Source organism: Coptis chinensis, chromosome 4, assembly GCF_015680905.1.
Source record: "Coptis chinensis isolate HL-2020 chromosome 4, ASM1568090v1, whole genome shotgun sequence".
Taxonomy (NCBI): domain Eukaryota; kingdom Viridiplantae; phylum Streptophyta; class Magnoliopsida; order Ranunculales; family Ranunculaceae; genus Coptis; species Coptis chinensis.
In genome coordinates this window covers 58,469,331-58,484,974 of record NC_141459.1, presented here as the reverse complement: position 1 = coordinate 58,484,974, position 15,644 = coordinate 58,469,331, and the positions used below count along the sequence as shown (strand labels likewise).

At 37.2% G+C, this 15,644-nt stretch overlaps 1 protein-coding gene and 1 non-coding gene across 2 annotated transcripts; one reads left to right on the top strand and one right to left on the bottom strand.

Moving 5' to 3' along the window:
- Positions 1–12: 12 nt before the first annotated feature.
- TRNAE-UUC (transfer RNA glutamic acid (anticodon UUC)) lies at positions 13–86 on the top strand. Its single transcript has one exon. It is a non-coding gene; the product is annotated as a tRNA-Glu (tRNA).
- A 497-nt stretch (positions 87–583) lies between these two features.
- UBP5 (ubiquitin-specific protease 5) lies at positions 584–12,154 on the bottom strand. The gene is made up of 13 exons (XM_086557232.1): positions 11,947–12,154; positions 11,649–11,882; positions 8,477–8,621; positions 8,323–8,382; positions 8,151–8,246; positions 7,534–7,935; positions 5,655–5,795; positions 5,393–5,563; positions 3,242–3,499; positions 3,007–3,155; positions 2,021–2,581; positions 1,490–1,763; positions 584–1,183 (listed from the first exon to the last, which is right to left on the bottom strand). Exons 1-13 carry the CDS (start codon positions 12,084–12,086, stop codon positions 1,001–1,003), a joined length of 2,814 nt encoding a protein of 937 aa, XP_086413358.1. The 5' UTR covers positions 12,087–12,154; the 3' UTR covers positions 584–1,000.
- Positions 12,155–15,644: the final 3,490 nt, after the last annotated feature.

Below are 15,644 nucleotides of genomic sequence, written 5' to 3'. Positions count from 1 at the left end.
CAATGACATGAATCCATTGTAGTCCAGCCCGGTCAGGATACCTGGCTTTCACCCAGGCGACCCGGGTTCAAATCCCGGCAATGGAATTATTATTATTGTTTTTTTTTTTTTTTTTTTTTCATTTTGGTTTGTGCATCATATCCACGTCTAGTTCGAACTTGTCAACTTATATGCTTATACAGTAAATCATAAAACAATCGATGTCCTTTATCTGCTTCTAATTTTTTTTTTTTCAAAGAAGTAATTTTGAATTAAAACACTAGGCAATGGGTTTGGATTAGCATTTGGCAAATTTTAACCAGGTCCGACTCATCATTTGTGTAAAACTCGAACTTGACCCATTGCCATTCCTACAAAACAGTGTCTATTGCAGGTGTTCGTATATAAAAAACCACTAACAAGGCAACAAAGGGCCTTTTCGCTGTCAATCGTCTACCTATAATAGCCTATATTAACATCCGGCAGGAAGGACTTTTGAAGGTAGAACCACCTACCAACACGGCAACACTGAGGAGGCTAGGAACGTCCCTATTCTTGCTGCTCAAATTTACACGAAAAATTCGAAGGCAAACAAGCATAACCATTAAGTAAATCACAAGTACGCTCTTATTCATGTTATAAATACTGTTTGCTTTACGACTTCATTAACACTGAAAACAGAAACAGAGTTAATTAGCTACAAAATGTCTTACTGTGTTAAATTATCCAAGTTGATAGTCATACAGTCCTAGTAAATCTTATCATCAGAACAAAAAACTGATGACAGGAGACGATGATTGTTGAAACAAAGCCTTTGGCTGTGACTTGGGCACCCAATAAATATATGGAGCCATACATATCTAATGGAAAGCCTGATACAAATTTTTTCCCAGATGGAACAATTTCTTTAAATTAAGCTGCTGTTTCCAATGCCTCCAAAGAACAGGCCAACCTATTTCCAATACTCTTCCATTTATATACATGCACACATCTTTGCTTCTTCTTGGGAAAACTGAATGATCTACTTTGGGGACAAAATGTGGTTCTGACCACTACAAGACTGAGCCCCATTGCTCACTGAGACATGTTCACTCTTCACTCTCCTGTAGAAGAGTACATAGGCAGCAGCAGACTTTACATCTTCTTCATTGATGGAAGATACATGGCTATCATCAAAGTTATACCACCTGTTCTCATCCAGAAGCTGCATATAGCAAAGAAGATAATAAAGTAACAGACTAAATCTGATAATTTCGAATAACTAGAATGACTATTTCGATTGGTTTTAGATGGCCAGCTAAAACTACGGAATCTGACAGTCCAACCATGTTAGCATTGTCACAGACTCACAGGCATAAGATTCTTATGTATTCCAGTCAGATTGTACAGATCAAATGTACAACCCTTCCAGGACAATGATGGTAATTGTACATACCAGACATCACCTGCATAGAATTTAGTCTCTGTAAAGAATACACAAGTAGAGCATGTATTAAGGACAAGTATTCACCTTGATATAAGCTGTGTAATGTCCACTTCCCATGCCACCATAGTGGTTGCTCAAGGCATAAAGCTCATACAGCTGTCGTTTGGAATTCTTGTTGTGAGCTACATAGTTTGTCAAGTCAAGGTCATGAATTGGAAAGTTGACATATGTTTCCAGCTTATGCTTCATTGATCTATTGTATGAAAACCTCTTTAAATGTATAACTAGTACTTCAGGAAGTCTCCATAGGTCAAGCTTCTTGCTTGCTTGACGTTGCTCTTTGCATTTTGGACAAAACCTTCATAGCAGAAAGAATATGTTACTTCCTTAAAAGCAAATGGGACAAAAACAAAATATGTGGAACGCTAGCAGGCAATATGCCTCCAGACAAAAAGACAAAATAGCTAAGGTAGGAACACAGTTAAGTCAGTTTAAACTGGACTTGCATATTTATTTTCTTTATGTTTTTTTGATCGATCAAACTCACTTTGTATTAATAAACTGGACTTGCAGGCTAGTGTGCAGTGTAGAGACTAGAGAGAGGGACAAACTTACCACATATCTTCAGGGACAAGTGGCTCTTCGCGCAGAAAAGCTTCTAAGCAGGTGTACAAGGAGAGGGGTTCTGTGCGAGCTTTCTTAGATGGAGGGCCATATTTAAGCACTTCTGGCACATTCTCAAGGTGATGGTTATCATACTTCTCCAATAGCTTCTGTGACCAATCAATATAAACCAAAATTGATGTTGACGACGAGGGCAGTTTGATTGTCTCTTCTTCTCCCAGAGAAATGTCAATGCATTCATTGTTTTCATCCACCAACTGTAGAGGTAAACTAGTTGCTTGCACTACTTTCGGAATATTATGAACTTTATCACCGGAATCTAATGCTGTCGAATCTGTAAATGCTTCACTTGAACCAACCTCGTGATCTGCATGAGACGCTGCTCCTGACATGCTTGAGTTGAGATCAGAAGTCCCTTCAGTTCGTAGCATGGGAGAGAGCATAGTATGTACAATTGATTGCACATGACCTCTTGTGATGATGTCATCACGTGACATTGGTGATACAAGAGGTGTCCCATATGGTTTCCAGACCACTGCACCGCTAGAGTCCCTGTCAGAGGATATTTGGTAAATTATAGAACAGCACAAAAGACATAAAATATTACATAAAATACTTTCAAGGACAATATAGGTAAACCCCAAAAGTTAGCTGAGATCCTGATCAGAGAGGCTAAAACCTCAACGCCAAACAACTGCTTTTATTGAACAGTCTAGTAATGTCCTTGCAACAACTCATTAGAAATATATTTACTGTTTTCTGCTTTGTTTTTGTTTGTAGTAGGTGGCTCTTCTACATTAGACTTGCAACCTTTTTTGGCTAATATACCTATAGACCGGTTACCTTGTTAAAAAAAATTATTTGTAAAAAATCAGAAGGCAACTGATTGAAACCTCACAGTCAATGTGGTTGTATCAAGGCATTATCAATAAATATGCAGCCTATATGACAAAGAAAGAGATATGCACTGAACTTACTTTTCTTCACGGCGATGTATCAACTGAAGAAATACTGTGTTCTTCTCTAACTTGGGTATCTTATACACAGCAATGTGGTCATCATCTTTTATGGTGGATAACAACATTACAGGGTCCTCTAGAAACCGAGTAACCAAGTGGCCTCGTATCTGTCAAGACATGAAACAATCAGTCCAATGAGATAAATCACAGCACAAAATTTGCAGACTGAACAAGATGGTGGACTCTTATTAACCTCTGCAATCAAAAGCTTCTCGCCGTTTTGCAAGGAACAGGCACTGCTAATCGCTTGGACCAAGTCCCTGCACCGGCCGTGCTTGGGGACAGAGACAGTGCATGGTGTTGGCAACACACTACCATCGCTACTAAAAACTGTGACGGTCATAGTCCTTGTGTTGGTAGACTGGAGTGGCAGTGAAAGCCACATGAAGGGATCAAAAGTCACCGAAATCTTGCCACATACGGGGCAGACAAGGGTTGATTTGTATTGGCCCTGTCAAATTGGATTAGTCAGATATATAAATTATAAGAACGAGTTTGGTGGTGTATAATTAGCACTAGGCAGCTATATCAAGTATGCATAAAAAAGGACATGACTAATTAATAATAAAAGTATAAAACATTTTGGCTCCAACACACGCTCAGCAGTTAAAAAGTGTACGAGCACATTAACTATAAATGTGTAATATTACTGTCAGACATGATGCATGAGCCTTGAGAGTGCTATACTTGTCTACAGTTTTTAAATGAATGCTAAATGAAACGTATTATGAAACTGTGCATAAAGAGGTCCCAAAGAAACTGTATGCATCAAAACATTGACAAAGTCCATAAATGATTAAAATAATCAATCGTGCTTAAGTAATGCTAATACAAAAAAATAACTCATTCCAAATTGGAGCCAACTGAGCATTCACTATGGTCCCAACAACATAGCTTTCACTAAATGTCTAAATCAAGTTTAATCTCTGCTCTGCCCACTCCATTCCATGTCTTTGTTTCTCCACCTCTTTCTCTTTGACAACCCTTATCCTATTAACTGGAGTCATTAAGGATCTATTGCGCACAATCTCCTTATGACTTTACCTTTGCTAGTGAGCATGCATACCAACGTACATGTGCTCTTAAACTGGTCTTGTTGGAATTCTCTCAGTCAGACCTGACGGAAGATACCAGATTCAACAAAATCTGACATACACATCAACTGATAAGAGACACACAATATTTTAATAGCATCCCTTTGGGTGTAAGTCCAAAGGGAAAAAAGCATGTGAATCTTACTTTCCACCACCCCTTTAAAAAGTTGACAAAGGTTTTGTAGATCCATAGCCCTTTGGTTAAGAATATTATTCGTTTTAATCCATCCCAAATAAGCAAGCCAGCCAAAGAAAGCAATTTGGAATGGGATGGGTGTTCTCCAAAACAATCTATATGGGAAATTAATGATTCTTTCCATTGCCTCTAGAATTGACAAGGCAAATTCCTTGGCCAAGACCGAGTACAAGGATTTCACGGTAAACTCATCTTTTATTTCCCACATCCACTTTTAACACTATACTGCATGGCATTAAGCATAGCATGTGGGACTATACTAAACATCTCAACATGAGAAAAACAAACAGAGTCAACCACTCAAAAATGAAAGTAATATTTCCGAGATCCCCGGGGAACATTTCCACTCTAAGACCAAGTAATCTCATGTATGTAGCATATTAACGAAAAAAACAAACAAGAGAAGAAAAAAAATGTTTACTTCCATTGAGATATAACACTACAAACATTACATACGTCAAGTTCTTACTATCCATAACTACTACACAGCTATAGATAAGCAAGCTACTCTACTCAAATACCAAAACTACCTTTAGACATTGGAGATAATATATATATATATATATATATATATATAGAGAGAGAGAGAGAGAGAGAGAGAGAGAGAGAGAGAGAGATGTGTTCTTACTGTGAGAACTAACACTACAGACCTTACATATTTCAAGTTCTTTCTAACCCTGACTACAACACAGCTAGAGGTAAGCAATCTTCTCAACTCAAATACCAAAACTACCGTTATGTAATCCAATACTTCTAATAAGTGGACTGTCAATCTTCATTTATCTATTTTAAGTGATCATTGGCTCATTGCTATTGAAGTTTCTCAACTATTATAGTTCAAGCATGACAGCACTACAAGAAATTTTAATGCATTCTTTCATTAAGATTTGTGTCATCCACAGTCCGCCTACAACTTACAAACAGACAAAACATAGTTCTATATTTCCAGACACTTTACATTTTGACCAATACAAAAAGATACCCCAAACATTTAATTATTAGGGTGTTTCATTCACAAGTCAAAGAAAAAAAGAACATTTTGGAGAATACTCACTTGGCACACATCGACAATTATAGAATCATTTCGAGCAATGTAATTTGCCCAATATTCATTGGCAACCTCTTCATCAGGTCTCCCATCTGCATCTCTTGACTTTACATAGGGCTTGTGTTTTACACGATTCAGATCTTCATGGAGTCCATCCAATAAGAATGCCAATAGCTCCTAGCAAAAAGGAAGAAATTTTTGCTGACAAAGTAATATGATAAAGAAAATATCTCAACTGAGTTATGACAAATATTATAAGTACACGAACCTGTGAGTCATGCTGATTATAGCCACTAAATTGGGGTGCAAAACGAGCAAGCTTCGTTTTGAATGGACGTGGAGCGATTGGTGAGCGTCCAGGGGCCCACAATTTTCTAAGCAGCTCACCAAATGCTAAAGCTAGTTCCCCCTACATAATCAAAACTTCAAAATATGTACACACCACGAATGCAAAATGTTTGATCTTTTTACATATTAAGACATAGAAAGAGAAAGTAACATATGGAGCAGTTAACAGTCAACAATTCTTCCCAGATAAACCGTCAAATCATTTGATGGTCACTTCATAATAGAGGATAAAATTAGTTCAAAGTGTCCACGTCTTGTAGGTCAATTATTGTAATTGAGTTGTCCAGTGGGACTGTAATTAGCTATCATTAGCATCTTGCTAAGGTTTACCTACTATGTAACACTTTTTGGAATGAATATATACATTTTATTGATAAAAAAAAATAAGGACTGTAATTAGCTAGCATTGCAATCTCAGTAGTTGTATTTTACACGGTTTGCTGATAAACATTCATTGCACTTGCCTTGTCGACTTTGGAATGTACTACGTAAGATACTGATAAGATCAATTTTATGCTGGCGCTTTCAATGTCTACCATATGGCTCAGCACAAACTTCGATCACGAGTCAAATTCAAGAAGCTAGAAACAGGACTTTGCAATTTTCAAGAAGCTAGAAATAGGAGTTGCCCTAAGTATTGGACTGTCTTTCTTAATTTTGTCTCTGCTCATTTCAAATGTTTTGGCACATCTTGCCAATTGCTAAAGTTTCTCTGAGATCATGCAATAAGCCTCAGATCGTCACATATCTGAGATATGTATTACTCGTATTTTATACCAGACACCATAAAAAGGGTTCCTTTATTCTCTTATAAGAACAATATAATGATGCTGAAAAGAGAACAACAGGAGCACTAGATTAAGCAGGCTCACGACCACCAAGGAAAACTTAAATAAACACGTGGAGCATTCATGCACCAGATCCCCTCGCAAACATTTTAGACCTAAAACACATTTCGTGCTACGACGAAATATAATTCCCTTAAGCTGGAAAAAAAATCATTGCTTTTTCCCACTGCAGAGCTCACCAAGTGGAGATTCCAAAAGTATCGTTTGGGATCACTCGCTTAAAGGGCCAAAGAGGTTCCGCCTGATGCATAATAGATAAACACCTCTCTTCATTGTTATACTTTCTTATCTTTACTTCACCATCCATATTATTTTAACCTTATGAAAAGTTCTCCTGTTAGATATGTTTCTTGTAATACATATATATCCGGCTGAAATTTTCATCAATAATTACACCAGACTAGAAAGAAATAAAAAAATGTGACAGGTTGAGCAGGAAACAAATGGAAGACAGCTGCAGTGCACAGTTGGTATTAGTTGCAGATTCAGAGAAATCAATGGTAACTGTGGTAGAAACTTGTCAGGGCTGTAGATGCAATGACCACCCAAAAGAAGGGTTTTTTTTTTTTTTTATTATTATTATTATTTTGCAATATTTTACCACCAAACAAAGTTCCCGCAGCAACAATCGCGTAAGTGAAATTTCTAGAAAATTTCATACTAACCTAAACTCTTCATACTAACCTAAACTCAGCTTCGGCCAGCTCTTTCTGAATTTCAGTTCCAATTGATCCTATTCATAAGCAAAACTAACCTAGAATTACAATTCCTAAACTTGCTAGACTAGAAAACCAAATTCTAAACCCTGTTGAATTTCTATTTAAAATATTATATATATAAGGTGCTCTAGAGGAGATACTTAACAATTCAACTTCTAAAATGTCTAGTGACATGAAGAGAAAAAGAAATGATGTGAATAGCTTCAGCTCAAGTGCAGAACTAGTTACTTACAACCATGCCCAATGGGTTCTGCCAGTTTATCTCTGGATGATAATCTTCCCGGAAATATCTTGCAAACTCAGGTGTATGAACAAGACACTGAATTGCACTGTTCATAAAACAAGTGTTCCCAAGGTTCAGCAACCCAGTCAACCCTCCAGTAGACCCCCTTGTACTAACACCACTGATCCCATAAGAGCTATCCCCTTCAGCAACTGGAGAAGCCAAGTATTGGCTTTGGGTAAGCTCCACATTGCAACTCCTAGAAACACCTTTGGTTGTAGGCTGCCCGGATAAGCTGCCCTTGCAAGCTTCTACATATCTATTTGAATCCTTCTGAGCAAACCCATTTTCTCGTACAGAATTCAAGCAACGACCTGTCACAACATCATCACCAAGGACCTCCACCAGAATCTGTTAGTGGAAGAGAAAAATAATTTAACAAAAGTTCTGCTAAGTAGGAAAATGGGGTAGAGGCAATAGTGCAATACGAGCATGCAACATAACAAGGTCTCCAAATTCAGTGCAGGAATTGGAGTAGGACAATAAAATTATACACCAAACTTGGTAAACATTTCCTATAGCGAAATAAAATATAAATGAAGGGGATTGTAAGTCCAGGCACCTACATCTTGATCCATCTGTAAGTTGGCATCATCAAGTGTCTTGTCCATATCATTCATCAATGCATATTTTTTATGGTCATAGTAGTCCCAAATGCACACCTGCAACATGGAGACAAATGTATGTCAATACATTTAACCATAAAGAAGTGGATGCAAGAATGTGAAGTCTTCTTACTTGGTCCAAATTAAACTCAAAGATCTCACAGGCCTTTTTGTGGAGTGACCTAACTGTTTCCTGTCCAAAATGATCCCTTCAAACAATAAGTTTACATATGGAACACAGAAATCTTAAAGACAAAATCCTAGCCTATCAAATAGTAGTCTTTTACCTTTTTGCTTATTCTAATAGTAGCAGTTTCTCCTTTCGACATCACAAGTAGTTGTAGGCGCAGGAGATAGACTTCTACAGCCAGCTCTGTCTGAGACAACCCTGAATTGATTACTTTCCTTACCAATGTAGGACCTCCTCCATACCTGCAAATAAATAATACACAGATCAATTAGCATGGAAATTGTTCCAGAACAATGCAGAAACTGCTCTAGAACAGAGGGACCTCAGCACTTTCTTCTTTTACAATCTTACAGTCACTACTTATGGCCCAATGGTAAAATGATTTGTTTTTTAATACTTCTGTTAAGGTAACTACTAGTGGCAACATGATCCTTCCACTTTTAAAAATATGTTATTCTACTTGTTATAGACACAATGGAATAAATTATTCTAAGAAAATGTGAAAAGGAAGGTGGTCTACAGATAGGAACATAAAACTGTTAGAATTTATAACAGCTGCTATCCATTTTTTCCTTTTGGGTTGATAAAACAAGAATTTAATAGAATATCAATGGTAGAGGTTCACACTACCCATTAGTATTTACATCAAAGATACACTATAGCTTCACAATCAGTTACGACTGAATCAAAACTCACATTCCTAACAGTACAAAGATATCTAACCAATCCCAAAGTGCATGTTTGCAACTACAAATGATACTATTCAAATTGCAAAAAAAATTCAAATATCCTTTGATTTCTTTCCAGCCAAATGGTCCACGTAATAGCATGATCAATGGTTTTATTCAGTAACATCCCGGTAAGGAATAAACCCACCAATGGCTTTTTGAGGAACATACTTCTCAACCCAAGAAAAATATCGGGCAGACAGTGGAGAGAGGAGAGAAATAATTCCCCACACTTTCTTAGCCACATAAGAGCAACTACCCACTTGACAAGGTTTATCAGAACTTTTTCTTTTTTCATATAAAAAAGTATCCAGTTACTAAAATGCAGTGCAAGGATTTTCACTCTTTTCGTGAAGGAAATGCCATTGGTAATAACCTAATATACTCTCTGATAATTATAATCACAAGTCCCCTGCACTTTCATGGCAACCTTATGTTCACAAGCCCCTGCACTTTCAAGGTGGCCTACAGTCCCTTGTTTCGTTGCTAACAATATATCTCATGATGCTCAAAGATTCTGCACGTACAATGCTCATTAATTATGTTTGCTTTTCAGTTCAGTAAAAGATTGAACTTCATTAGTAAATTTAAAAGTAGGCTCAGGTACCGTACAAGTAGACAAAAAACAAGAAACCATAACCAATATTACAGATGAAAGATCCCAGACAAAAAACTCCAAAAGTGGCATTGATTCCGTTCACCTCAACTCACAGAAACTGGTAGCTAATGATCTCTTGCCAAGCGAGGAGAGAAGTTTGGACTTGTATTCCAACAAGTGAGAAGATTCACAACATTCCAAGAGAAAGGGCAACATTCAAGAACATGGTCCATGAAACTCAGTCCCTTTAACATACTTGCCAATGGTTTATGAGCTCCCTTGTGTCTCCTAAGGGGTTCTCTAGAGTGAAAAGATACTGGGCAGCAAAATACCAAAGCACACACCACTAAGATAAACATCCAATAAAGGTTTCTATATCACAGAGTGAGAGAGGGGGGTGGAAGATTGATATGAAGAAAAATAACTTTTTATCGGATGCTCATAACTAAAATGACCTATTACAAAAGATGGTCAAAACGCTCAATTAGGAAGTTGGATTTCTTGCTAGTATGAAATCTATTCTGAAAAAGAAACCTTTTTTTTTTGGATCCGTAAACCTATTACTGTCTTAATAAAAAAAAATATAAAGAAAGAACTACTAGATATAATGTGTTCTATTAGGACCCCCACTCATGCACCTGATCAACACGCATCACCATGCACAACACATTGTTTTCCCAAGTTGGAAAAGAATTTCTCTTCGATTTTTGAGAATCACAGAACCGCTGGGAAAGAGAGCCATAACAACAAGTTCTAGTTACAAGCATTTGGAAATCACCAGATCCCCAGCTGAAAAATACAACGAACTTGAACCATGCCTTCGGATTCCTAGATCAATAGACGATTTTAAATTGGATCTAAAGTGCACCATGATGCTTGTTAATTATGTGACACTATGGAAGCATTCCTAACCAGTTACTTACTATAAATTTCTAATTTTATTCAGTTTCATTCTTATCAAGTTATTAGAATAAGCAAGCACTTGTAGCTACAGATATTTGGTAGGATCCTCTGCTAGTTTACTACCAACAAATCCATCTATTTGCAACACCATTACCCTATTATTGTTTGCCACTAACACACTAACCTAAGTAAATTACTACGTCGTACAATATATAGACCATACCTCTCCACACAGAAGCTTTAATTTTGAAACCATGTACTGAAAATCAACATGACAAGGTCAGGATAACTTTGATTATTGTTGTACTATTAATTCTTCAACACCTCAAGAGTTCTTTAACTCCAAAACCTATCAAAATCTTCAATGTTTCAAGATCAAGACGGTCTAACTAGCTTGACGGAAAGCCTTTGTGAAGTCCATTTAACAAAATACACCCAATGCACAAAAAGCCGCTTTCATGGAAGAAGCTCGGTTACATTTACTCTCTATATAAGGCGGAAGAAGAGAGTGTGGATCTTATTCTACTAACCTGTGACTTCTCCAAGGGTATTTAGAAGCTATTCTTTTCACCCTTCCGTACACCTTTGAGGCACCTACTAATACAAGGGAGGTGTTTACTAGAAAATAAATATTACTACGGCTTTCTGGCAAGAAAACATGGCTCGTGGAGCATCTCCTAAGAAAGAAGATACGGACTGCATTGTAGGAAAATAATACAAGCATAGTTGAACTAAGGAGATAAGGAGATCCATATGGTAGTGGAGGCGATCAAGGACCTTTACAGTTGGGCACGTTCAAAGCCTTGACTTAAGGGGGTGACCTACCCAGATGTTATGAGCAATTGGGATACACTTGTAAGTTGTAATCGGGAATTGGGATACTTTTCGTAGGTCTAGTAGCTACTTGCTACTACACCCACTTGTGACCATTGTAAGACTTTAGATAGTAAGGAAAAGAATTAACTCTCATATATGCATATATTTTCATTTAGTAAATCTAATAACTATAATTATGAAGTATGAAGAAGATAAAAACTCACCACACATATAATTGCTTCCAAACATCCTGTGGGAGAAGGATATAGTCACGTCCTTCAACTAAAGTATCATGAAGTTCCATTGTCATACTAGACTCCTCAGGTGCAGAATCATATATTAAATCAGTATTATCAATAGAAGTAGGTTTCCTTATACTAGTAGTTGAAGAAGTAGCAGCAAACTCATGGTACTCTAGATCGTCCTGGTTCACATAATCAAGCCAGTGCTGCCACCATCTGTCAAGATATAATTTTTATAAGTAAAAGTAGTGTTGTTGTAATAAATTAATAAATTTTGTACCTTTGAGTCATGAGGTAAAAGGCGTCACCCTCGGTGGGGTGAGACTGAGCTTCTAGGACGATGTCTCTAATGATTAACCTTTCTTCTTCTGGACTTAGCTGCTCTGTACTGCACATCCCGCTCTCCTCCACATCCTCCATCTTTCTTCTCTCTCTCTCTCTGTCACTGTTGCTTCAGAAATGGGGGAATACCCATTCAGGAAGGAATGGTAGCAAGCAACGCAATTTTTGAGAGTTGCATATATGCCACCTCACTAAAAAACGCATTTTGTATTCCCAGAAGATTATGTTGGGCAGCCTCCAGCCCAAGCCCAAACAACGAAGTCCAAAAGAAAACCCAGTACACCCCCACCTAAATCGCAAAACCCGGGAAAATCTTTTCAACCAGTATCATCTCTCTCGCGCACTCACTCACAAAAAAACCAATGATCAAAAACCAAAAACCGTACATTTTATCACCAATTCGAGTTTGGGCAACCACTGTCTGCTCTCATCTATTTGAGTTTGGGCAACACTCGTTTTCTCTCTTGGGCAACACTCGTCTAATACAGGTATTTTGTAAATCAATTATATAACTTGTTATGTTATTGTTGAATAATTTGTGGTGTGTTGATTATGGTGATTTAATTATACAAAACGAACTATTGTTTGAGAAAACTTGAAACGACCTGGTGAGGTCGTTTTGAAGAAGCATCAAACGACTCAGTGAAGTCGTTTTGGAAATGGCCCAAACGACCTAGTGAAGTCGTTTGAATGTTTTTTTTTTTTAAATATTCTTGAATGTTCTTTGTATTGTTGAATAATTTGTGGTTTCTATTGTTGATTATTATACAATGCAAGTTGTTTGGACTCTAAAACGACAAATTATACAATGCAATTTGTGGTTTCTATTGTTGATTATTATACAATGCAAGATGAATAATAAAATCGGTAGAATGTATAAAAAGGTAACAAATATTTTTGGGTACAGTGAGGGAGTCTTGGCTTTGAAACTTTAGGATTATGAAAAATTTGGTTTGAGTGCACTTATTGTTGTTAAGTTAGTAAGTTGTAGTCCATCGCTATTGGTTGGTGCTATTAATTAATGAGGATTTTGTCAAAGTTCTTGAGAAGTTGAAGGGTCTAGGAGTTAATAGTGATTGGTTTGTGGGGCATTTGTCATAATCTTAGTGGTATAGTAATTATGGTATCTGTTTCGTTGGGAAGTAATTCTTGTTGGGATTTTTGGACATTTGGAAGTTTTGGAGTTGTAATAGTAGTGTTAAAAATCAGAATATGATTTCGATTTAATTTAGATTTGATTAAACTTATTATAGTTCCTAATACTTGTTTTATTTTTCTTTGTAACAATGGGTCCTCGATAAAAGAATGTGAAGAATGTAGCGAAAACTACATTCAAGGGTATGAAGAAGTTGTTAGGCGGCGGTTCCTCTAGTGGTGACGCAGTTGAGAGAAAGAGACAACGGGGAGATGGTTTAACGACATTAGCGCGTAGAGGGGACCACAAAGAAAAAAAGGTTCCTGAAGTTCATTCATTGAGTGAAGATAGTGTAAATAGCGATAACAATGTAGGTTTAGATGTAAATATGGATCGTGGGAAGAGTATAGTGGAAGAGGAGGGTGATGAAGAGGATGACAATGCGGATGAGGAGGAGGAGTAAGATGATGATGTGGAAGAAAATGTGGTAGAAGTCATACCACCAATGGAAGAAGCACCTCTGGTATTGAATTTTGTGAGAAAATCCAATGATGATTTAGAGTTCAAAAGAGGTGAGTATGGGGGTGGCACGTATGAGTCAGAGATGTTGTAGGACTATGCGGTACATGTCGCTCGCGATGTTTGGGAGAAGAGGGTAATATTTTGATTTTCTTTAGTACTTTGATTTTCTTTTACAAAATCTTTTGTTTCTGCTCATATATATCTAATGCGTGTTTGGTTGTTTCAGGAGGATCACGGAGCGTTGAAGTGTGTTTCCCACTTAGCGAAGTTCTGCCAATAGGATTTCATGAATGAATTTAGAAGGTCTCCGAGATTTGCCCATGAGCTGAGAAGGACTGGGTTGTATGATATCGTGTTAAGTTATCACGAGCATATAGATCCATCATTGGTCTTTGCTTTGTGGAGAGGTGGCATCCGGAGACCAACACCTTCCATGTGCCATTTGGGGAGATGATTGTGACTTTGGACGAGGTTGTGCAAATCTGTGGAGTCACAGTTAGAGGAAGAGCGGTGCAAGGGGATAGTGAGTCGTTGAACTTACAACAATCGATAAATCTTCTACACCGTGCTCTGGGTCTCCCAATTTATTTGATTAAGGCAGAGATGGAAGCTAGCAAGTTCACTTCAAAAGTAAGGCTAGAATTCATTTGGAAGCATTTTGCTAACAAGGTTCATGATAACCCCATATGTGACGCTGCTGGGAAGGTGGTGGAGAAGGTCTCGAGTTTGCAGGAAGTCCAACGGGCTGTCAGAGCTTTTATCCTGTTTTTCTTTAGATGTGCCGTTTTTACTGACAAGTTTGGGACTGGAGTGCCTCTATGTTATCTGAGATCGTTGTTGAAATTCAATGAGATATGAGAGTATGCATGGGGTGCAGCAATTTTGACGTTTTTGTATAGAGGTCTTGGGGCTGCCACATGTGCGAAGGTGAAAGGAGTTACAGGTTACATGACTATTCTATAGGTAAAACTTTAGTATTTTAGAGATTATTTTTAATGTTAATTTTATTACTCTATCAATATGTTAACTATTTGTGTATATATATCTAGGCATAGATTTATGAGTACTTCCCGATATTCAGACCAATCTCAAACATGGACTATAGCTTGTCTTAGGCGCATGCTCATAGACACACAGTAGTCGCTCTGCACTATGACGATATAACGCATGCATTGTAGTATTATCGAGCGATACTTATTGATATGAATTGTTTCAATGTAAATATTTAAGTTTAAGTATTTAAGTTTGTTTATATTATTATTTTTTTGTAATTGATCATTGGAGTTGTTAATGACACATTTGATTTTGTTTCAGGTTGATTGACATCCCTACAATAATGTCAGAGCTACAAGCCCGATCAATGACATTGCATTGTTTGAGGGATTAATATATTTTTTCAACATTGTTGAGCTTTACGCTGTCGCAAGGGTTGTGCGTTAGTTGGGTCACGTGCATCTTATACCCGTAGATCCTCCAACACCAAATTGGAAGAAAAAAACTATAGCAGGATATGGGTATAAGGTGAAATGGACCAATATTGGGCCAACTTACTGGGAGTCATGACAGAATCACGTTATAACACCCCGTGTTTTTATTATTTGTTTTTTTCTATAATAATAATAAAGATAATAATAATAGATAATAGATATAATAAAAATAGGATAAGTGTTAGTGGAAATAGGAGACGTGGGTTTATGGGATAAACTCTCGTCCCTATTTCGGGGGTTTTGTTTTGAACAAAACAGAAAAAAAAAAAAAAAAAAAAAAAAAGGGTTGGTGAAGAACAGAGAGTTTTTCAGAAAAGAGAGTTTCACAGAGAGGAAAGAGAGAAGTTTCTTGCTGGAGATTTTGCTGGGAACAGGAGCGCGCTAAAGGTGAGTAGCTATTTTGCTATTTCACCGGATTTATAGTTTTCGGGTATAAAGACAAAAAGTTAATGTCTAAGGTTTCGTTCATTTTCTGTAGATATTCTGCTATAA

Coding starts and splice junctions, on each gene's coding strand:
- UBP5 (XM_086557232.1), bottom strand. CDS start 12,086: ATGGAGGATGTGGAGGAGAGCGGGATGTGCAGTACAGAGCAGCTAAGT. Junction 11,883..11,946: donor TTTTACCTCATGACTCAAAG/GTACAAAATTTA, acceptor ATATCTTGACAG/ATGGTGGCAGCACTGGCTTG. Junction 7,936..8,150: donor ACTTACAGATGGATCAAGAT/GTAGGTGCCTGG, acceptor TTCCACTAACAG/ATTCTGGTGGAGGTCCTTGG.